This window comes from Sprattus sprattus (assembly GCF_963457725.1).
Source record: "Sprattus sprattus genome assembly, chromosome: 5".
Classification (NCBI taxonomy): domain Eukaryota; kingdom Metazoa; phylum Chordata; class Actinopteri; order Clupeiformes; family Clupeidae; genus Sprattus; species Sprattus sprattus.
The window spans coordinates 5,356,611-5,380,959 of NC_137924.1; the positions used below are offsets into that span (position 1 = coordinate 5,356,611).

General features: G+C 40.4%; 2 protein-coding genes across 2 annotated transcripts in view; both read left to right on the forward strand.

Annotated features, from left to right (window-relative positions):
• The window catches only part of LOC308365519 (zinc-binding protein A33-like), a gene marked incomplete at both ends in the record, with an annotated part of 2,547 nt that extends 713 nt beyond the window's left edge, over positions 1-1,834 (forward strand). The window contains one exon of the mRNA XM_080838986.1: positions 1,296-1,834. Coding sequence (XP_080695112.1) covers positions 1,296-1,834 — 539 coding nt within the window. The remainder of the gene's footprint in view (positions 1-1,295) is intronic.
• The window catches only part of LOC308365962 (E3 ubiquitin-protein ligase TRIM35-like), a gene marked incomplete at both ends in the record, with an annotated part of 33,370 nt that overhangs the window by 2,994 nt on the left and 6,027 nt on the right, over positions 1-24,349 (forward strand). The window contains 3 exons of the mRNA XM_080839597.1: positions 20,104-20,179; positions 22,992-23,014; positions 23,100-23,218. Of these exons, the coding sequence (XP_080695723.1) occupies positions 20,104-20,179; positions 22,992-23,014; positions 23,100-23,218 (218 nt within the window). The remainder of the gene's footprint in view (positions 1-20,103; positions 20,180-22,991; positions 23,015-23,099; positions 23,219-24,349) is intronic.

The following is a 24,349-nucleotide window of genomic DNA, read 5'->3' on the forward strand; positions in this document are numbered from 1 at the left end:
ACACACGCACACATACACGCAATCATAGTTTTACATGATTTCTGATAATTTTATGATTCAACCATTTTATTATACGGCTCCTCAATTCTGCGGAAAGTTCCATTGAATTGAATGGGTCATCCCAATGTTCAGAGGTCCGATAGAGGGACAGAGAGAGAGAGAGAGAGAGAGAGAGAGAGAGAGAGAGAGAGAGAGAGAGAGAGAGAGAGAGATAGAGAGAGAGAGAGAGAGAGAGAGAGAGAGAGAGCCCGGGGTCACTACCAGACAGCAGCAGACAAGAGATAAGCAAAATTAAACACAAGGTTTATATAGAAAGAAGCAAGTGTTCTCTGACGCCAAAACACAATCAGTGCACAGCTAAGAACACTTAAAATTTGCATACATAGTAAATGCCCGCCAGCTTCTTATAATGGCATATAACTATAAAGATGTGTACAGAATCCACAGGCAACTTGACACTGATCAAAATCATGTCGAATGCGAACACCGGCCTGTTATGCCGTGTAGTGCATTTTAAAATACTACTCTCACACGGTCAGCATGGGTTTTGCTCGAACTTTGCGCAAATGACTTTCAACATGTAATCATCATGTCTACAGCCCGTATGTCTAGTGCATTCTGGGTAATGCAGTCCTAACTTCACCGGTGCAGAGGTGGAGGTACTGTTGCAGAATGTAGATTTGTCCATTCTATTCCACTATGGCTATATCCACACAATTTAGTATACTGTAGTGCCAACAGTGGCGGTTCTACAGGTTAATACGCCCCGGGCGAGACCCCCCTCCGACACAGTGATATGATAGATAATAGAAAACCACTTCGCGGCCCAGAATATTATTTATTTATTTACTTGGTCGTGCCGCCCTCCACGTGACTTGAAAAAGTGCCGCCCCGGGCAATCGCCCGGGTGGCCCGTGCCTAAAACCGCCACTGAGTGTCAATTATCCAATGCCATGTGCAGTGTTCGTGTAGTGCTTTTATTTATGCTACGACATCACAATGCCTCGTAGAATCATGACTATAAATGTGAAACATAATTGTTTATGATAAATATTCTCGTACTTATTATTAAAATAATTTAAATCCGAGAATGTCTGTAGAATTGATATGAACACAATCACCAACGTTTTCTCACAGATTCAGCCCTTCAGAACATGGGCCCATTCCAATCTGACCGAAATTTCTTCTTGACTGCTTCTGAGAATGAGGTCCAAGGACCTCTAGTTTGTATATGTGTTTGTATCTCTTTTTGTGCTCTCTTTCCACATAAACCATTTGTTTTTCTCATTCTTCAGCTCCTGTGACTCTGGATCCCAACACTGCATACCCAGATCTCATCCTGTCTGAGGATCTGAGCAGTGTGAGACGTGGTGAGAGACAGCAGCTTCCTGATAACCCAGAGAGATTTGATAAGTATGCCGACATCCTGGGCTCTGAGGGCTTTAACTCAGGGATTCACTGCTGGGATGTGGAGGTTGGAGAGAACACCTTGTGGCAGGTGGGCGTGATAACAGAGTCTCTCCAGAGGAAGGGAGACTATACCTCCATGAGTGGACAGTGGTATGTGTGGTATAATGATGGTAAATATAAAGCACGTTCTACACCACAACCCTCCACTCTCATCACAGCGAAGCAGAAACTCCATAGGATCAGAGTGCAGCTGGACTGGGACAGAGGTCAGCTGTCATTCTCTGAACCTGATAATAACACACCTCTACACACACTTACACACACTTTCACTGAGAGAGTGTTTCCATACTTTAATGTCGGAAGGATCTCTCCTTTCATAATCTTACCAGTGAAGGCCTCAGTAACAGTAGAGCAGTTCAGATAAAGCTGATGTAATTTCCCTTTGTCGGGTCATTGATGACTTGCTGGTAATATGTCCTCAATCATTATAAATTCCTTGACAGAAACGTATTTAAAATACAATTCCTAACAGTGGCGGCCCGTCCATAAGTGCGATTGGGGCGACGCACTCCCTATGGGAAAAGGAAGAAAAAAAAAAGAAAAAAAATTCCTGATGTATAAATTCAATCGCACGACTACATGTAAAAAAAAAAAATTCTGTCGGATTCGACCACTAGACCGTCTGATACATAGACATCATATAGGTGTCTATGTACCTATTCATGGGTCCCAAAGACGTCACTTCCATGAAGCCTGCCGCCATCTTTGTGACCGACTCAACCAGTATTCCTATTGTATTATACGGTTTTTGAACCAATAGAAGCTTATAAGCCCTTCATAATAATATATAGTAGTCATATAATAATAACAATATCGGTTATATATTAACTGTATTGTTTTCTATTGATAGGCTCTTCAAATTTAAACTTTTTAAAAGTAGTATTTTCTAATTCCAGTGTTTAGTAAGTTAGCTTTCATAGTTAGCTAGCGAACAGTGGGGTCAGCTCTATGTTCCCACGGCCCATTGGTCCCACAGCCCATTGGTCCCACATTGCTAAGACTTTTTAGTTTTTTCAAAATTAGGCCCAATGGTCCCACAGCCCATTGGTCCCACATCACTAACACTTTTTTATTCATTTTTAGGTCCGTTGGTTCCACAGCCCATTGGTCCCACAGCACATTGGTCCCACATCACAAAGACTTTTAATGGTATTTTTTAGGTCCATTGGTCCCACAGCCCAATGGTCCCACAGCATATTCCTGCTGATCAATGTCCCCACATTTCTAAGAAATTGTTCAAATGTAGGCCCTATGTCCCACAACTCCATTTTCCCACATTTCTGAGTAAACTGATAGAGATAAAGGTGTTAAGACATTCAACCCATTACAGCGTGGCCTACACATATTAACCTTCAATTATTTCATCAAAGCTGTTTTGTTAAGCTGCATTTCCAAAAGTAGAAAAACACACAACTGCACTGGTACTACTTGTAGTACTGCTACCACTACTAATAACAATAATAATAACCCTAGAATTTGTATGAAGAGCCTGCATGGGAATGTTTCTCAACTACACGAGGAACACAATTTTTTTAATTAAAGACATTAGGATTATTTATTGCCAAGGCAAATAGTTTTCTTCAAATTTAACAATACATTAACTGTTTAAGGTATACTATAAATCAAAATAAATACAAAACACTTGGCTTCAAACCTTTTAACTTCAACTATGAACAATATAATAACTTATAACAACTGTTTACAGTATACTTAAATAAATATAAATAAATACATAACACACTCTGTACACACACTTCACACTTCAGTAATACTTTTGCAGAAATATGAGCATGTTTGCCTTCAGAGTAAAAAAAATATTAATTCGTTTGCATTTATTTAAACCCACTGGTTTCGTGAATGTGTACTGCCCCTTTAAGAGTTTAGCTTCAGCGCCTCTTGAGTTCTCTCCCCCAAAAACACGCAATTTTGTTGTTGCATATGCTGCACGTCGCGTTGTTTGAATCTTTTTGTGCGAAATACAGCCACACTTTTGATCGTTTACCTTTCGACATTTTCTCCGTTATATTGATGGCTAGCTCTGTTTGTGCTTGCTCTGTGCAAGGCTGCCTGCTCTTCGCTGTCAGACTGTTGCAATGTTATTGTAGCGTCCGAGTGCTCTCTTAAGAACTCACATTGAGAAGGAATATCTTTGGATGAGACGGTAGCTCTCCGTTTAATAAAGCGTATCCAACTTCTGCTTAGAACAACCACACTTATCTTGAAACCGAAACCACACGCAAGTCAACCCATTACCATGGCAACTACTCAACACAAATCTCGTTTCCACTAGTCCCATACGGAATGCAGCGTGAGCGACACAGGCGAGAGTCTACATTGGGAGATGGAGCAGTTATATGTGCCCCACGAAATCTGTTAGCAACACAAAAAAGTATACAGATCGTACTCAGAAAGATCTACGCCACTAACGTTACATCTCGTTAGCTATCGCTAGTTTTGTTAAATTATAAAAATTAAAAAAAAAAAAAAAAAAATCTGCTCAGGCACCGAAAAGAAGCACCGAAATCTTGCGTTGCATTTCGGTCCGGGTAGGTATCGGTTGTATGGAACCGGTGCCGTATTGGTACCGGTTCTCGGTACCCAACCCTAGTCATGAATGACACTGTTCAAGTGCACCACCCCGGACTGTCCTGATATTTTATAGGCCAATTTTTGCAGCCATAAAAGGCATATTATTATTGTTATTATTAGTAGTAGCAGTAGTATTAGTAGTACCAGGGCAGTTGTAGGTGTTTTTTTACTTTTGGAAAAGAAGCTAAAAAAAACAGCTGAGGAAATAATAATAATAATAATAATAATAATAATAATAATAATAATAATAATAATAATAATAATAATAATAATAATAATAAAATGTGTAGGCCACGCTGTAATGGGTTAAATGTCTTTACACCTTTTTCACTATTAGTTTACTCAGAAATGTGGAAACATGGAGTTGTGGAACATAGGGCCTTAGCTGTGGGACCAATGGGCCTAAAAATCATGTTAAAAGTCTTTGTGATGTGGGACCAATGGGCCTACAAATTAAAACTAGAATGCGTTTCGTGAACGAACTGCGAGAGTGTGCTTGCTCTGTTGCGGCCATGACCGAGAGAACAAGTGCCTTGGAATTGGGGCAGGTGTCAGCTCTCCAGCTCTCCCTGCTGGATGAGCATGCACAAATGAGTATGCACAAATGAGTATGCATGAGTGAGTATGCATGAGTGAGTAAACATGAGTGAGTATGCACGAGTGAGTATGCATGAGTGAGTATGCATGAGTGAGTATGCATGAGTGAGTATGCATGAGTGAGTAAACATGAGTGAGTATGCACGAGTGAGTAAACATGAGTGAGTATGCATGAGTGAGTATGCATGAGTGAGTATGCATGAGTGAGTATGCATGAGTGAGTACGCATGAGTGAGTAAACATGAGTGAGTAAACATGAGTGAGCAAACATGAGTGAGTATGCATGAGTGAGTATGCATGAGTGAGTAAACATGAGTGAGTATGCACGAGTGAGTATGCATGAGTGAGTATGCATGAGTGAGTATGCATGAGTGAGTATGCATGAGTGAGTATGCATGAGTGAGTAAACATGAGTGAGTATGCACGAGTGAGTAAACATGTGTGAGTATGCATGAGTGAGTATGCATGAGTGAGTATGCATGAGTGAGTACGCATGAGTGAGTACGCATGAGTGAGTAAACATGAGTGAGCAAACATGAGTGAGTGTGCATGAGTAAGTATGCATGAGTGAGTATGCACGAGTGAGTATGCATGAGTGAGTATGCACGAGTGAGTAAACATGAGTGAGTATGCATGAGTGAGTAGAGCCCTGGTATGGAAGGTGTCTCTTAATATTCCTAGTTATACAGTTGAATGGAGAGGGACAGAGAGAGAAGAGGAACCGTGCGCAGGTGTCAGTGAGAGTTGTCAGTGAATCACAGGTGCAAGCCAGTTTAATGAGCCTATTATCATGTCATAATGCCTCAAAGTTCTGCCATGCAAGTCTATGGAGAAAAAAGGTGATGGAAAAAGAGGAATAAATCATAGCAGCTTGCACCGGATCGGGCCGGACGTTTTGGTGTTTGAACGGCGTCTCTATCTCAATCGGGCGAGGAGTAGTTAGCTGCAAGAAAAACTACTAGAATAAAAAAATAGTAAAAAACGAAGAACAATAGTGTGCTTCCCTTCGGGCAAGCACACTAATAAAAAAGCAATGTGGGACCAATGGGCTGTGGGACCAATGGACTGTGGGACCAGTGGGCTGTGGGACCAATGGGCCTAAAAAATAAAAAAAAGTCTTAGTGACGTGGGACCAATGGGCTGTGGGACCAGTGGGCTGTGGGACCAATGGGCTGTGGGGCCAATGGGCTGTGGGACCAATGGGCCGTGGGAACATAGACACGCTCCCGCGAACAGTCATGACTAAGAACATATAGCACATCTGAATGAGGCAGAAAGAAGGCGATATTTAGCAAAAACATCGATTATTGGCTGCGATCAATTGACTACCGTCAACTTTATTTTGCCCCTAAAAGTCTGCAAAACGTCTGCCACAACTGTCTGTTCCCGACTTATACATGTATCTTGTACACAAGCCATCCCCATACACCAGAGATAGCCTGAAGGCTTTCAAGAGTACAGATGCATATGCAGTTGCAGGATGGGTGAACGACACCAATAAATGGCATCTGGAGGCAAAACACATGTATGTCATCACAGAAAATCTAAGTTACTCAAACAGCGATCAATCGATTTATTTTAGTGGTGGTGAAGAGTGCCAAATGTGGGTGTAGCTACAGCCTTTAGTAAAGTTAACTATTAGCGCTCTAGCTTAGCCAGGAGAGTTTAGCTCTGATAAGGCACAGCGATTGTGGCAATAAATGGCATCTGGAGACAAAACACATGTATGTCATGTACGTTACTCAAACAGCGGTTATCAACCGATTTATTTTAGTGGTGGGTAAGAGTGTCAATGTGGGCTAACTAGGTGTAGCTAAAGTCTTTAGAAAAGTTCGCTAGCATCATGCTAACTATTAGCACAAGCTTAGTCAGGAGAGTTTAGCTCTGATAAGGCACAGCAATTGTTCACGATTGTAGTAACGTGCTGCATTTCACTTAACATGTCAGTCACTCCCAGGCTCTGAACACAATATCAACATCTCCATGGATAGTGGTGCAGGAAAATACAAAGTGTTGATTGCACAATCGGGAGTTAGCTGTTGCTACTTGTCTCTTCTAATTTGCAGCCAACCATTTATAGCTAACCATTTATTCCGCCGATCTAAATCTTTTGGTATACAATTATATTGTTTATTTGGGTTATTTTCGCGACTGGTGTCGCATCCATCAGCACAACATATGCCGGGCATTTTTAACTTTCTGTGGGTTTGGACCGACTGTGTCTATGTTGTGAATGGCGCTCAGCTATTCGGTCACAAAGATGGCGGCGCTTAGACACAGTGACGTCACTTGGGATCTATGAATATGATGTCTATGGTCTGATATGCCTCTGTATGTCATTGTCGAATCAGGTAACAGTCATTCAGTAAGCATAGAGTCGTGATTCAAATGGCCCCGCCCCTTCAGGGCGATCTAGGGAGAAATGTAAATCGCCCCAGACCTCTCCCATTGACTCCCATGTGTAATGCGTTTTTTTTTTCACAAAACAGAGCTCTCAATGCATTCTCGAGGGCTAGCCCGGGCTAGCCCCTCCAAGTCTAGTCATAAGTAAGCGACGCAAAAGCCTATGGTAAAAGCCAATGAGGACGTCACACAGCTTCGACAAAGGCATGTTAAGATGGCACCTGTTCAGCACAACAACTCCATCCATTCTTTGACAGAAACTTCTTTTTAGTCAGCGTAATAATGAAGATAAATTGACCAAAAAACAATAAGGACTTCCTAGACCAAAAGTATCCATTCAACAGTTTTCTACAAAGGGAGGGAAATTGGAACAAAATAAAATCGCGGTCGTGAAGTGGCTAACGCGGTCTGTATTTCTATACCACTGTCACTTTTCATAGGTTTCACAGTGTGAACTAACTTTGAATAATTTTTTATGTGATGACTTATTTTGCTTTTGTTAGCCAATACTTTCAAGATCAGTCAATAAATATCGTTGATTTTGACGTATGTTGCCCCCTTCTTTATGTTGTTAGTGGACATATCATGTGTCCTGTTCAGCTATGTTACATCATACAACATTTGAGACGTGTGGATAATGAAAAAGTGGGATAATTTAATGTGGAGCCACATCATGTTTGCTTATGAAGGCTCCTGAATGTAACTTTCTTCCATACCGTCCCACTTGTATCTTGCTACTCTAGCTATGTAGAAAGAGGGGAGATATTACTGTTGGTTGCTGCCAATAATGGACAAAAAGCTATTGCTGTATGAGTAAATCGGATAACTTAATGTACCTACTGAATGGGTCGCCTTAATCATTATCAAAAAAATTGCCCCCCCTGAGAATTATTTCAGGGGCCGCCACTGATTCCTAAACATACTAATAATTTCTTGTCTTTATTTTCAAACATTGTGTGAAGTTGGTTACTTTTTTATATCATTATTGTAGTACCGTCACTTTGGTTTTGACTGCCTGTTACGTCCCTGTGTAGGGCTTTCTCCCAGTCTCTCAGACCAGTGAGTAGCATATAGTTGGTAGTGGCGCTGGCAAGGCCTGTGTTGCAGGGGTGGCAACAAAAATGCGTGATTCCCAAAAGCCAGTCCCGTATCATGGAATTCAGCCACTTTTAAAGGGCCGGGACTTCTATACGCTTAATGGGATTAGAACCCCAATCAGCTGCGCACCAACCCGCCTGCAAGACACACAAGATGCAACAGAAACACAGGCAAAAATACATAGACAGACCCACAGGGTCGTAACCCTGCCATACCACAGAGAACCATCCAGCACTGACAACATGTTACAGATGAGACTAATATTCCCTAATAATTTATTTAATTAACATACAATTCTGTTTTCCTTTAATTTAGTCTGGGTACTTCTCTAGCACATCCTGTTAAGTGCTGAATGTGAAAAGTGCCCCCTTCGGACAGGTATAGAGTAGTGCCTGCAGGAATGACATCAGAAATGAAAGGAAACAAACCTAATAAGTCAGAGGTGCTGAGAACTGAAGAGACATAACGCTTATTTAATTTAAAAAGACAAACACATCTGTGATTAAAGGTTATTTAATTTTCACTTTTCAAAATCAATCATCGCAAACAACACATTTTGCCTCAAATTGTAAACTCAATATATAAATACACAAGTATGTTTATTAATTTTTCCAAAAAACACTGTGGAAAAAGATTGCACACAAACTCAGCATTGGTTTGCCATTTTCAGAATTATGACATACACAATTCTAAATAGTTTGCAAAAAAAAACCTTGTTATTGTATGTAATGGCAAGCACAGCACATTTTAGACAACCTTATTTGTCTATGTTATGACAAGCACAATATATTGTTATCCCAGGTGAAGTTTGAACTTAATGATCTATGTAGATATTTTAAGGCAGTGGTCACCAACCTTTTTTGGCCAAACATCACCAACCTCTGCCTTGGTGACAGGCAAGATCTACCTATTGAGGCATTGAGAGAAAAAGACTGTCCAGACTCCAGACTGTACTCGTAACTTAACTTTGTATTTGGCCTAATTGCAATTTAATTAAATTAAACAATTTGGTCCAGCTTTCAAATTGATGTGACCAAGAACACACTAAATTACTTAAATTCAGTGCAACATCAAAAAGAAAATATTTGTTAACCGCACACAGTGGTGGACAGTAACGAAGTACATGTAATTCGTTACTGTACTTAAGTAACATTTCCATGTATCTGTACTTTACTCAAGTACATTTATTTGGTAAGACTTTATACTTTTCTTCACTACATTTAAAGCGAAAATTATTACTTTTCACTTCTTTACATTTACAGAAACACTCGTTCCTTACTCGTTCCTTTTTTATTTTTAATAAAATATCAAAAGGTCAAAGTGTATCGCGACTATAACCAATCAGCGGCAGCGCACAGCGCGCGATTATCTGCTGAAGTTAACAACAGGTGTCGTCGTCCTGATAGAAGAATTGCAAAGTCACGCTGGAGCTGGAAGCACAAGGTGGTGTACGTGCTTGTGGTCATTGAGAGTTCTTACTCCTAGAGATTATTAATATTATTTGTCAGGTAAATGGCTGAGGAGCTGACTGCAGCATCATCGGATGAAACAGAAGTTGGTGCCCAACACCCCTGGCCTTATTTAGCCGAATTTGAATTCATAGAAAAGAAAAAAGAGTCCTTCAAGTTACTTCAAGTGTGGCCTCTGCATTAAGAACACTACGCTGTCGGCATGGAACTCGCCATCAAATTTAAAAAAGCTCATCAATGTAAGTTAGCCATTACATGACTACTACTAACAGAGTGGTTATAAATATGCCCCGGTTGATTATATTACATTGAAATACATTACATTAACAGGTGCTTTTATCCAAAGCAATATGCTAGTACCCAAATTATCTGTTGAGATGCTAAGTGCCAGTTTAATACAGCCTCCCTCACCAAACGTTAACGCCGGGGACACAGTCGAATTCATGGCCAAGCGAAGTAAACTTCGCAATTCATTCCTATGACGACTCTGTTCATGACAAGTGAAATTAATGGAAAATAAAATAATGAAACTTGAAGGAATGCTTCAAAACCACTTGGTCTTACATAAAGATAATATAGTTTTGAGTATTTTGGGTTTGATTAGGCAAATGTAAAGCATTGTTCACCTGTTCAAGTAGGGGTTTTGATGTGACAGTTAAAAAAAAAAATACTTTTACTTTTAATACTTAAGTATTTTTGAAGGCAGATACTTTTACTTTTACTTGAGTAATATTCAATGCTATGTAACTGTACTTTTACTCAAGTACACAATTGGTTTACTTCGTCCACCACTGACCGCACACAATATGAACAAGAAAAAAACACATTTGCAATGATCAGGCTGGTAAAGGGAAAATCGTATAGACATTATAGGCCTATTTTTAGCTTGAGTGTGTGTGTGTGTGTGTTTTTAACACACACACACACACACACATACACTGAATTAAATGAAAAACAGGGTATTGTACAGTATTTGCTATTTTTGTAGCATCACTATCTTCCTGTTTTTCTTTACTTTTCAATTTGATTGGATAATTTCCTTAATACTTCAGTATATCTTTTTTTGTTTTGGTCAGTTATGGAGTGAGGGTTTGCTTGTGGAATGTTTTTTGTTTCTTTTTTTCTTTTCATCTTGACATTGTGAAGTTTTGAGAAATTTCTTAGCTGCAATTTAGACTAAACATTAAGATTTTCTTTTGGGGCTGTAAGTTTAAGTTCCATTTCACAAATGAAATCATGTATAGATTATGCAAAGAGAACATCTAGAAGCCAGAAATCTCTCTCTTTCTCTCTCTCTCTCTCTTCACCTTCTCTCTCCTTCTCTCCCCCCTATCTCTCTCTCTCTCTCTCTCTCTCTCTCTCTCTCTCTCTGTCCCTCTTTCTCTCTCTCTCTTGTCATGGGCTTCGTATGTTTTCCACACAAACTCTTGTTGTGGGACAACACCAATATCAAACTGAGCTGATGTCCCTCCAGAGTATTTTATAGAGAAGAAATATATTTTTATGAGAGAAATGTCTTCTACTTGTCTGGGCAGGGGAGGGGAGGGCCAAACTGATTAGGATGTTTTTCTATTCAGTAGTATATTGGGGGTTGTCATTTTTTTCTGACCATACATTAGTGTCTATAATAGAAGTTGTTTTAAACAATGGCCTTCCTATCCAGGTTTCGATGTTAAGTCATGATTGAGAAAAGTGAGTTTCATTTAAAGGGAAATGCTTTAGGACATACAGAGGCTTCACATATTCAGCCGTATATATATATAATACATATTTATAAAAAGCTTTATATTGTTTCACTCCAGAGGAAGAAAGATTTTCCTCTTCTGAAGAGCTCTTCTTCTTCTGTTTTCTTAGTTATGCACTGATCATTAAAACCAGACAATGGACCTGTCTCTTTCTGTGTTGTTTTTCTCTCAGGACACACACACACACACACACAGGCACACACACACACACACACACACACTCACACACACACACACACACACACACACACACACACACACATACACAGAAATAAATAGTTAGAGAGAGAGAAGGAATGGATACTGTGTAATACTCAGAATAACATGTGTAAGTGTGTGTGCTGGTCCATTGTGTAATACTCAGAATAACATGTGTAAGTGTGTGTGCTGGTCAGTGTTGGGCAAGTTACTGAAAATTAGTACTTAGTTACAGTTACTAGTTACTTATTTTAAATGTAATTGAATTACTTCACCAGTTACTGTATATCAAAAGTAATTAGTTACTAGGGAAAGTAACTTTTACGTTACTTTTTATATCTACGTTTAAAGTCATGAATATGAACACTACAGAACAGTCAAATCAAGCAGTAGTACAAAAGTCCCCTTTAACAATTAACTTAATACAAAATAACTGTCTTAGTCATTTAACAGTGTTTTTTTTACTCCATTAGGCCCAATGAAGTTAAAGTGATTGGCTTACAGTATTAACACCATATAAAAAGTAGGGGGATACAAAATAATCAATTAGTGGTTCAGTTAACCAAATACCCTGAAACACCCACACAGTATTCACAATATGCTAAATATATCATTAGAATAATATCTTTATAATACATCCTACTCGCTGGCATGTAAAATGCGACATTGTACTCAAATGCAGTTGGCCAACCCATTTATCTTGTCTCCATAGCCACAACAGGGAATCCCCACCCTGATTAAGGTAGGAACTGTATAAGTTCCCACTGGTCCCGGTAGCGCTTCTTTCCCCGTTGCACCGACAGACAAGATAAGGACACGAACACCGTAAACAGGTGGTAATTAATTCCACGCGTTTTCTGGTTAAACAATACATGTTGGAAACCACGATCGGTGTCCTACCCTTCTTTCCATATGTATGCGCGATTGTATACAAGAGCAATTTACATGTGTTAGCGGCCGTGGAGAATGGGAGATAATTGCGGTTGTATATCCTTGTGTGCGTGCGTGATTGTATGCAAGTGCAATGTGTGTGTGTGTGTCTGTGTTTTAGCGGTCCTGGAAAATGGGAGACACAGTTGTGTACAGCCTTGTGCATAGTAACGCGGGTAACGAACTCATTTAAATTTCAGTAACTGTAACTGCGTTACTTGATTTAAAAGAATACTTAGTTACCGGCTCGTTACCGCTAAAAGTAGTGGAATTACAGTAACGCGTTACTTAGTAACGCGTTAGTCCCAACACTGGTGCTGGTACATTGTGCAATACTCAGAATAACATGTGTAAGTGTGTGTGCTGGTCCATTGTGTAATACTCAGAATAACATGTGTAAGTGTGTGTGCTGGTACATTGGATGCAGTAGGTTTATAACCGTCTCCTTCTACTTCACCTGTTTAACTTGCACACCCAAAGATGGAGATGACCAGAGCCTTGAGCTGATCCCCATTAGTGCTCCTGATAGAGCAACAGGCCAGTCCACAGGCAGCGCCCCCTAGTGGTTGAAGACAGAGGGGGGCATTACCTTAGGGGCACAAACCTACACCAGGCTGAGGACTGATAGAAAGACCAACATGGAACCCTAACAATAGGTTTAGGATGGGAAGGGCTTTGATGAATGTCATGTTCATACTCTGCCATCTGCTGGTTGAATGCTGCAACAGTTATTTTCTCAGACCTTGTTTGAGTGTGAGGCTGTGTCTTCACTGCACAGTAAATGCAACCCATTGACTCCCAAGGGACACAGATCAGGTGTGTGACATGCTGATATAAATCACAACAGGAGCTGATGGAATCAGATGGCTTCATATCTGAACTGTGCCCCATCCATACCTGGTCATAGACATGAAATGGATAATGTGCATATCTTGTGTGTGAAACAAACCACTTAAAGGTACAATGGGGGCACTTGTGTGCTGGGTAACCGTGTCAAGGGTCTTTTAGGGTCAAAGGGTAACCGTGTCAAGGGTATTTTAGGGTCAAAGGTTAACCGTGTCAAGGGTCTTTTAGGGTCAAAGGGTAACCGTGTCAAGGGTCTTTTAGGGTCAAAGGGTAACCGTGTCAAGGGTCTTTTAGGGTCAAAGGGTAACCGTGTCAAGGGTCTTTTAGGGTCAAAGGGTAACCGTGTCAAGGGTCTATAAGGGTCAAAGGGTAACCGTGTCAAGGGTCTATTAGGGTCAAAGGGTAACCTTGTCAAGGGTATTTTAGGGTCAAAGGGTAACCGTGTCAAGGGTATTTTAGGGTCGGCACAAGAGGCAGCAGGGAGACAAAACTCTGTGGATGGAAATGTATTTGTCCTCCACCTGGTGCATAATCCAAGAATGTGAACAATATAAACAAAAAGACTGAGAAAATAATTGGTAACAAAAAATATTTACAAAAAACTGTATATGTACAGTCAAAAGTACAGTGTGTGGTACACAATGTCCCTAAACTGAGACAGCACAAAGGCATCATCATCACTCCCCTGAGGAAACCAGAGAAGAGCATAGATAGCTCACCAACAAAACTCTCATCAAAGAAACTCTCACCACAGAAGCTTCCCATCACGCTAACCCTTAGCTGAACACCCTCTATATGGCCCATACCACCAAAGGCCCAGGGCACAGGGGTTTTGCCATGTGGCAGAGGAGTTATTCTTAAACAAAGTTAAAATGGTACCAATAATAATTTGAACAAAGTCAGGCCTTCAAAATAATGACAACAATAGTTACAGGTCACATTCACCTTTCAAAAACTAAGCACTTAATTAATTGATTCGCAAGTGCAAAACCATGTTCCAGAAATCCACCTTAAACAAAGTTAGAATGGTACCAATAACAATTTGGAGCGCAGTTCCTAATTAAACAAAGAAGATGTAATGGTGGCAAGGTGATTATTCAACATTGTCCATTGAACAAACATGGTCTGTATGTTGTGTCATTCTTATACACATGCTATAAGCAAAGGAAACTTTACAGTAACATGTCAAACAACATTTGGGCAATAAAACTGAGATTTTGATCAACGGTAAATTAATGAACGTGAAATGAAACAAAGTGAAATGATTGGCGTGGTGTTAGCGATAAGAGTGCTGCCCTTTGCTTCCACACACAACAGGCAAGGTAAACCAGTTCAGAATGTTATGTGGGGATGTACAATAAGGACTGCAGAAGCCTCCGTTGACTGTTAAAAGTATGACAAAAGCCTGTTGCATCCACCATTAGAATGCCACGAGGACGTGCCTAGGAAACGCGGCATCACACACGCACACTGTGTACTGTGGTACTGTGGTACTGTTCCTTCCAGAAATAATGTATTTGAATGTATTTCACTTCAAACTAAATGTGTAAAGACATATTTTATATAATACAACATGAGAAAAGACAGAACAATCACGTTGCACTTCCACGTGTTAAATATGTGCATGTGTGCTGTGCTCATTTGTTCATGGCAAACACTTTGAAGTAGAGACTGAGGGCCTTTCAGAAACTCATCCCTCCTGTGAGTAAACTGTATGAGATGACAAGTCATGAAGTAATTTATACTTGTCAAATGTCACAACAGGATCGATGAAAATAGTGGAGGAAATAGCAGCAATATTTTGGGGAAATAATTAAAATGGTACAAGTGTGAAATTTGGCCCAAATCATCTTTGAAGGTCACTCTTCGATTTAGGAATTGGGACCACTCAAAAATCTAAATAAAAAATGCCCGCCATTTATTTTCAAGATGTCCACCATGGTTAGACTGATTTTGCATTTCAGCATAATCCTTGCCTATACTTTGTAGAGGTCAATAATATCTGACTCTCACAATATGTTTTGGAACATTTTCAAACACCAGTTACAACCATCATAGTAGATTTGTGGCTAGTTGCTTTTTTTCTTCTTCTTCTTCTTTTCTGCACTGTGGCATGCGACATTTCAAACCCAAACCCCAATAGTCGCTAGATTTGTTCGCTTGTCGCTTTTTCAGACATAAAAGAAAAGTAGAATGAACAAACAATTTGATTGGCTGTCTGGTACTTTAAAAGGAGTAGCACTACCCTCTGTTCTCATTCCATATACAAACCTGGCTCCATGCTCCCAAGAAGAGGCAGATACGAGAATATTCGTTCATATGTGACATGCAACAGCAAATGGAAGTAGCACAGTGACAATCAAAGCAAAATACATTACAGCAATACCCTGCTTCCAATCCTTCAAAGCAATAGGTCTGGAGAAGCTGTGGACTGCTTCTGGTCAGGGAGCCATTCACGATGGATTCCAATCCATGACATCGTTTCAACAATTGGGCCAGGAGGATCCAGTGGCCAACCATTTTGCCATGCATTCAGTGGGTGTGACGTTCTGTCTGCATTCCGTGGCAAGGCTAAGAAATCTGTATGGCAAACATGGCATGTGTGTAATGAAGTGTCAGGGTCATTTACCAAGCTCGGTCACTGGCCCACAACCGTTGATGATGATGACCTCCAAAGGCTGGAGAGATTTATGGTCATAATGTATGACCGATCAAGTGCAGCCACATCTGTGAATGATGCACGACTGCATCTGTTCGCCCGCAAGCAAAGGCCATATGATGGCATACCACCAACAAGTGCAGCCCTCAAGGAACATATTAAACGTGCAGCCTACCAAGCAAGAGCTGTCTGGGGCCAAGCAACTGTCACTCAACCAGTTTCACCAAGTCCTGCAAAATGGGGATGGAAACTGCAAGAACAAAGGTGATTGGTGAACTGGACAACACTTCCACCAATTGCTGCAAGTTGCCAGGAACTGGCAAAATGCTCATGCAAAAACAGCTGTAGCCTACTAATGGCAGGTGCACGTGTTTTCGTCTGACTATGTCTTGTAAAGCCTTGTGCAGCTGTGAATGTCACTGAGACGTTTGAGGCCTAAGGAAGTTCTTTTGACTTGTCACTGAAACAATTGCATTTTCAGACTTATTCTAGCCAAGTTATCGCTTATAAAAATCGATAAGAAACAACAAAAATGAAAAATTTAAGAAAAATAACAAAAAGACAACACACTAATGACAAAATAACTAAAAGATATATACACAATTGGTGAAATACTTCCCAAAATATTCAAGAAATATAGTTATGTCTTGATGATTTGGTGGCCATCTTGAAAGATCACCGCCATATTGGACCATGCATTGTAAAGTTAAAGAGATGACCCAGAAGAAATGCCAAATGTCATGCTTGTATCACAAAATGAACGATTGTTCCACTTATTTCCTATACTAAAAGGTTCTCTCTCTCTCTCCCGCTCTCTCTCTCCCTCTCTCTCTCTCTCTCTAAAGGTGTAGCTGAGCTGGCCAATCGGAATGTTCTTCAACCAAAGTCCCTCCCTTTGACTCGCCTCAACATAGGTAAGGAAGTTGGAAACTGAGACGGACGGACTCCTGTGACTTTTTCAGCGAACTTTGAACAGGTAAGACGAGTTATCTAGTGTACTTTTAAACTCATCAAACAAACCAACCATTCTGGTTTCAAATTCATGGGTATGAAGCTTTAGTATGTTGTGTTTTCCTGTTCAGAGACATGATTTCAAACTGTAAACGTGTGTGTGAAAGTGAAAGCAAACTGTGTTAGCAGTCATTGCTAAAGAATAACGGTAACAAGACTATGGCATCGAAACCTTTCTCCGAAGAGGATTTCGATTTCTCCTGTCCTGTGTGCTGTGATCTTCAAAAACACCGTTTTCCTCTTATGTAGTCAGTAGTCACAGTGTCTATAAAGCCTGTCTGCAGCAGTTCTGGGAAACCAAAATATCAAGGGAATGTCCAGTCCGAGTCACTGAGTGGTGTCGAGTCTCCCTGGTGTGAAGGAAGTTGCGTGGATGCCTTTGTTTAGCGACCATTGTATAACACATTATCATTATTTGCGATTAAAATATCTACTACGTTTTCCCCGCTTCTTTAGTAACTCAAAAACACGGAACTTGGTTGTTAAGTATGGACAGAAACATGTACGGGGAGATTTCACCAAACTAAATTAGTAATAGCCTACTCATAATCATGACCAACGTCTTCAGATCTCAGTATTGGTGTATCCTACCAGTTAGTATATGGGGTTAAAAAAGTTTTATCTAGCAGCATGGTAATAATTCCTATTCCATTTAAATGCAAGTGTCTGGGTTTTTTGTGTGTGTAACGTCATATATGCAGGCTGAAGGGTTTGTGCTACGGCAATTTAAATTCTGAATTAAATTCTAATTCTGGTTGCTTTGATTATAGATGAAAATTATTCTATTAATTTAGAATGTTTTTATTTTGTCTTCTTTAAGAGCAGCCTGATCATATGCCACTTAGCAGTTTAACATGCACTGTCCCTGTAATCTATCCAAATCCATCCAGGGAGGTTTTATGATGTTTCAGGGCTGTAATAATGTCTGTACAGATATGGCCTATAACAAAAGTAAGATAATGATCTCTTCCTTTTTTAGTTTGTCTCTTGTGGTAAAAGTTGGAGCTGGAGAAGTAAATTCGCTCTGCCCATTCCAGTTAGAAAGAAAGAAGAAGAAATCTCCAGGTGACTCTTCCATGGTTCATACTGTGGGTAATTCTAGGTTTATGTGAAGCTGAGTTATTGCCATGTACACTCATCTCTAAACATTAACATTTGACTCTTTAATGCACTGAAGTCATAGCCTCTCTGGTGTCTCTGTGCTGAGTTTGACTACACTTGTACTTTTTGAAACACCAGACTCCATGATGGACTCCATCCAGAATATACTGAGAAAAACTCTGGAAGACCTTGAAAAAACTGAGTTCAAGAACTTCAAGCACCATTTGAGGGATGAGCGCACAATCCCATGGGGCAAACTGAAGGAAAGTGACTATTATGACACTGTATACCTAATAGTAGAAGCATACACCCTTAAAGATTCTGGCAGAATCGTAAGGACAATCTTAAGGAAGATGAACCTGAATCAGCTTGCCACGGACATGGAAAAGGAACTGGGTACGTTTGAGCCTTCATGAGACCTTCATGGGCTGCTTTGAAGTAATATTTCGTCTTATGTCATCCAACCTTTTGGTGTAATACAGCTCATAGGATCATCTTGTATCAGCATCATAGCATGGTTGATGTGAGACTGTGTTTGGTGTTGGATGGTGCCTTTCCTTTTCCTACAGCCACACCCCCTAGACACTTCAACAAGTGACATTGAGCATTCGTTTGTAAAATGTAAGAGTTTTCTAAATGGTGTTTATCCATCTCAATGTGATGTCTACTGCCAATATTCATCTCTTCAAGCTGGCAGTTAGTGTTGACGCATCTTAAGATATGCGAGGGCACACACAAAACTTTACAAGAATCTGAACAAGATTCTGAACAGAGTTGCCTTATCCAGGTCATTAACTTGCCACAGCATATCAGTATGTGTTATGACCATAAATGTCGTTTGATGTAGATAAATATGGCTGTGACCAGAGGAGAGAGCAGAGTGTTGCCCTTAAGGTAAGTGTCCTTTAGTTTTTTGTTTGTTTGTTTGTTTGGGCTCTAAGCTGCTCCACGTTTATAAAGTATCTATATTATGGGTCTCAAACAGGCTCTGACCATTAGTCCTGAACAGCTGCGGTACCTTTGGATCATTTGAAGATTGATCATTTGATACACATTTGCAACTGTTAAGCATACAGAAGATGTCTAAAGCACAGGCAACTGTGTTGGAAATTCCTGAGAAAACTGGTTATATGCTGTCTGTATGCTGGTTATGTGCTGGTTGTATGCTGGTTATATGCTGGTTATATGCTGGATATATGCTGGCTTTATGCTGGTAATATGCTGTTTTTTTGCTGGCTGCTGGTTGTATGCTGGTTGTATGCCAGTGCTATCATGTAGTAAAAGAAGAGATTGGATTCTTGATAGGATAAAATAAATGCTCTCCTTCAGGTGAACGGTGTTCCATGGTTTGTTTCTCATCTCTGCTTTGTGGCTATAGAAACAGACATGCATACATATATTGGCAAGATTTCCAATTTGTTTTAGCAGAGGTCATGTATTCACTCCATGTTTGGTAGATAGTAGACTTTAATAATTGACCATAAGTCATGCTAAATTATGTTGTTTTGATCCACGGATGTTGGATAGGGGTCTCAATATCAATTTAGAAAGGAGCATGTTCTTGCATGACAGATATTCAGAAGCAGTCTGGAAGTGTTACCATATTGCAACCAGTTTCCACCCAGCTGCGTTAATTGTAAGGTGTTGGTTATTTCCAGGAGGAGCTCAAGATTAAAATGGAGCCCCTAAGGAAGCAGATGAAGCTATTTGAAAAAGCTAAGGTCACCTCTGAACAAACAGCAACACATGTTAAGGTAAGTATGAGCCTATTTAACACAATGCCAAAATGTTTGGGGATGATATTCATGGATATCTTTTGTGTGCTAAACCAGAATCAAATGAAAGACACAGAGACAAAGATCAAGAAGGAGTTTGAGGAGCTTCACCAGTTTCTACGAGATAAAGAGGCAGCCAGGTTAGCTGCACTGAGAGAGGAAGAGGAGCAGAAGAGTAAGATGATGAGGAAGAAGATTGAGAAGATGAACAGAGAGATCTCATCTCTTTCAGACACAATCAGAGCCATAGAAGAGGAGATGAGTGCTGATGACATCACATTCCTGCAGGTGAGAACCATCCACTGTCTGTACAATGACTCTTAAGATCTGATTAATAGTTTTGATGATAAAATCTCTGGCTGTTTAGATACATTTGTGAGAAGAACAGGAAGTGTGTGGGGAGCTGTTACCACAACTTCTGTTCACCCTTAGTAGCTACACAAAATTAAAATGTACAGATGTGTGTTGAATGATGATACAGAGGTGGGTGAAGGTTTTAGGTGAGAGTGTGCAGATTCTCTTTTGTGTGTGTTTTGGGGGTGGGGGTCAGTTCAGGGACCAGGTGTCATTAGGGTTGAGTTTGAAGCAGGGGTGGGTTGGTTTCACCTGAAGAGCCTGGGACGAAGGAGGTGTCATTAGGGTTGAGGTAGGAGGGAGCTGGGTTGGTTTTACCTGAAGAGCCTGGGACGAAGGAGGTGTCATTAGTAGGGTTGGGTACCGAGAACCGGTACCAATACGGCACCGGTTCCATACAACTGATACCTACCCGGACCGAAATGCAACGCAGATTTCGGTGCTTCTTTTCGGTGCCTTAGCAGATTTTTTTTTTTTTTTTTTTTATTAAAAAATTTATAATTTAACAAAACTAGCGATAGCTAACGAGAAGTAACGTTAGTGGCGTACATCTTTCTGAGTACGATCTGTATACTTTTTTGTGTTGCTAACAGATTTCGTGGGGCACATATAAAACTGCTCCATCTCCCAATATAGACTCTCGCCTGTGTCGCTCACGCTCATTGGTGATAATGTAGCATTCCATATGGGACTAGTGGAAACGGGATTTGTGTTGAGGAGTTGCCATGGTAATGGGTTGACTTGTGTGTGGTTTCGGTTTCAAGATAAGTGTGTTTGTTCTAAGCAGAAGTTGGATACGCTTTATTAAACGGAGAGCTATCGTCTCATCCAAAGATATTCCTTCTCAATGTGAGTTCTTAAGAGAGCACTAACTCGGACGCTACAATAACATTGCAACAGTCTAATGATGACAGCGAAGAGCAGGCAGCCTTGCACAGAGCATGCACAAACAGAGCTAGCCATCAATATAACGGAGAAAATGTCGAAAGGTAAACGATCAAAAGTGTGGCTGTATTTCGCACAAAAAGATTCAAACAACGCGACGTTCTGCATATGCAACAACAAAATTGCGTGTAAATGGGGGAGAGAACTCAAGAGGCCCTGAAGCTAAACTCTTAAAGGGGAAGTACACATTCACGAAACCAGTGGGTTTAAATAAATGCAAACTAAATAATATTTGTTTTACTCTGAAGGCAAACATGCTCATATTTCTGCAAAAGAATTACTGAAATGTGAAGTGTGTGTACAGAGTGTGTTATGTATTTATTTATATTTATTTAAGTATACTGTAAACAGTTGTTATAAGTTAATATATTGTTCATAGTTTGAAGTTAAAAGGTTTGAAGCCAAGTGTTTTGTATTTATTTTTATTTATAGTATACCTTAAACAGTAAAAATATTGTTAAATTTGAAGAAAACTATTTGCCTTGGCAATAAATAAGCCTTTAATGTCTTTAATTTAAAAAAAAAAAAAAGTATCGGTTCTGGCACCGTTTAGGCACCGGTATCGTTTTAAAAGTATCGGTTATGTACCGGTATCGGAAAAAACCCAAACGATACCCATCCCTTGTCATTAGGGTTGATTTTGGAGGGAGCTGGGTTGGTTTTACCTGAAGAGCCTGGGACGAAGGAGGTGTCATTAGGGTTGAGTTTGGAGGGAGCTGGGTTGGTTTTAACTGAAGAGCCTGGGACGAAGGAGGTGTAATTAGGGTTGAGGTAGGAGCAGGGGCGGTTTTGGGCAGGGCGATCCGGGGGGCGGCACGAGCATTAAAAAAAAAAAAAAAAAATCATCTGGGCCGTGAAGCGATTTTCTATTATCGATCATATCAAAGGAATTTGCAATTTGGCGCCCCTGCTCGCTAAGAAGGTGCCGTGCACAGAATCACGCGTGAGAAGGGGGAAGGGGAGGGGGAGCGGGGGACAGTTCAAGGTCACTTCCTGGTGTCTGGGTCTCCCAAATGGAATGGATAAGAGGGGGAACGGGGCTTGGGGCACTCGGGTTATGCCCGGGGCGTAATTCCATGTAGAACCGCCACTGGGTTGAAGGGAGCTGGGTTGGTTTCACCTGAAGAGTCTGGGACGAAGGAGGTGTCATTGGGGTTGAGGTTATAGGGAGCTGGGTTTCAGCCTTGTATGAAAGGATATCTGAAAAAGTGGATAATATGATGTGCAGAACAAGGATATGGGACTGGAACTGGAAATATCTGATTGTCATGAATGTCAGGATTAAGTTGTGAGCGAGTGAGTGAGTGAGTGGATTAGAATGGTGGGGGGGGGGGGGTATTTCTTGGTAGAAGAGGGCAGGTGGGGTGCCACCTGAAGAGTCCTTTATCTTGAAGAGGAGCAGAGAGAGCAGTTTGCAGTTTGTTCTAAATTGAGGTTATATTGAGATTATATTGGGGGTTCTATATTGAGGTTACATTGAGGGTTCTATATTAAGGTTATATATTGAGTCTTATATTTTGAGGTTATATTGAGGATTCTTTATTGAGATTATATTGAGAAGATTCCAGCAGAAAAATGTCAGGTGCTTAAAATGGGCAGGGTGAGATTAGAATGCAGGTGAGGTGGGTGAGGTGTTACTTGAAGAGTCTTTTAGCTAGGACAGGAGCACAGAGAGATGTGTGTCTTGAGAAAAACAAACAAGTGTCAATACCTTTCTTCAATCGAGTTATTTAATTACTTACTATTCATTTATCAAAAGAGTAATAACCATATTTGTTATGATATTGCTTCCATTTTACAGAACTACAAGAACACAGTGGAAAGGTGAGTGATCTGCCTCCTGTCTCTCTCTTCTCTGTGGTTCTGAACCCAAACCCACAGCAGCACTGACTCCTGAATGTTATTCCAGAGCCCAGTGCACACTGCAGGATCCAGAGAGGGTTTCAGGAGCTCTGATCAATGTGGCAAAACACCTGGGCAACCTGAAGTTCAGAGTCTGGGAGAAGATGCAGGAGATTGTTCAATACAGTAAGTGTAAACATCCATTTCAAACACAAAACACACACACACACACACAGACAGACAGACGGATGGCCTGACAGACGCAAATGTATTTATAGAGCACATTTCATACACAGAGGCAGTTCAATTTGCTTTGCATAAAGAAGAGCAAAACAAGCCGCCAAAAGAAATATATCCCTTTCAAACACAAACACACACACCTTCACATAGGGAGAAAGAGAAAAACAGACAGACAGACAGACAGACAGACAATCAATGAAATGTGCTTTACATAAATAAGAGCAAAAAGAAAACAGAAATCTGAAGACAAGTGAAGAGATCAAAAGTGCTGCCAAGCCGAAGGGGGAACTGGAGCGGAAGTGACTCAGACGCAGGTCTACGGGTGAAAAAGAAAATGAGTCAGAATTGTCTGGGATATTACTGTTGAGTTTAAGAATTGATATGGATACAGTAAAGCTAAAACAGAAGACATTGTTTAAGTGAGCAGAATGCTTTTGAAAGAGTATTATTAAGGATGCTCCAGTGAACTGTTTATTCAGTGTATCGTTCTCACATGTTGATAAACGGAGGATTCAGAACGACGGAGGGAAATGTCATCTTCCATTGCTTTGGATGTGTCAGGGTGTGTGGTAATGCAGCCTGTTTACATGCTTTGACGACAAAGTACCAGTACGCCTAAGACATTTTCTTTTGACCCACTTTTTTGGGGGGGAAGCGATGTATGTTTTCATCCTCTGACAGACTAAAGGAAATGTAAGGAACTGTGCTGCTCCTGCCTGAACTCGGTTAACTCAGCCTACTGTTTTAAAAAGACTTCATATGCGAAGACATTTCTTTTTGGGAATAATGAGTATTTGTTTTCCGTTCTGACAGGGTTACTAAGAGTTTAATGATAGTTTTCTTTTCCTGGAGGTCAATCTTCTGAATTGATGAGTTTTTTGTTTTCACGCCAAGAGTAATTAAGGGATCTCATTGGGTTGGTAAAGAATAAACAAAAGAGGAGTTGATTTTAATGTGCACCCCACCCTGTTTGTGTTATCCCCTATTGTAGTGTATGAGCCATAACATTGGTGGGAGGGCTATGCAATAGAGCCTGTAAGACATTAGAGCTGTTTTCAGAAAAAGGCCCCAAAAAGC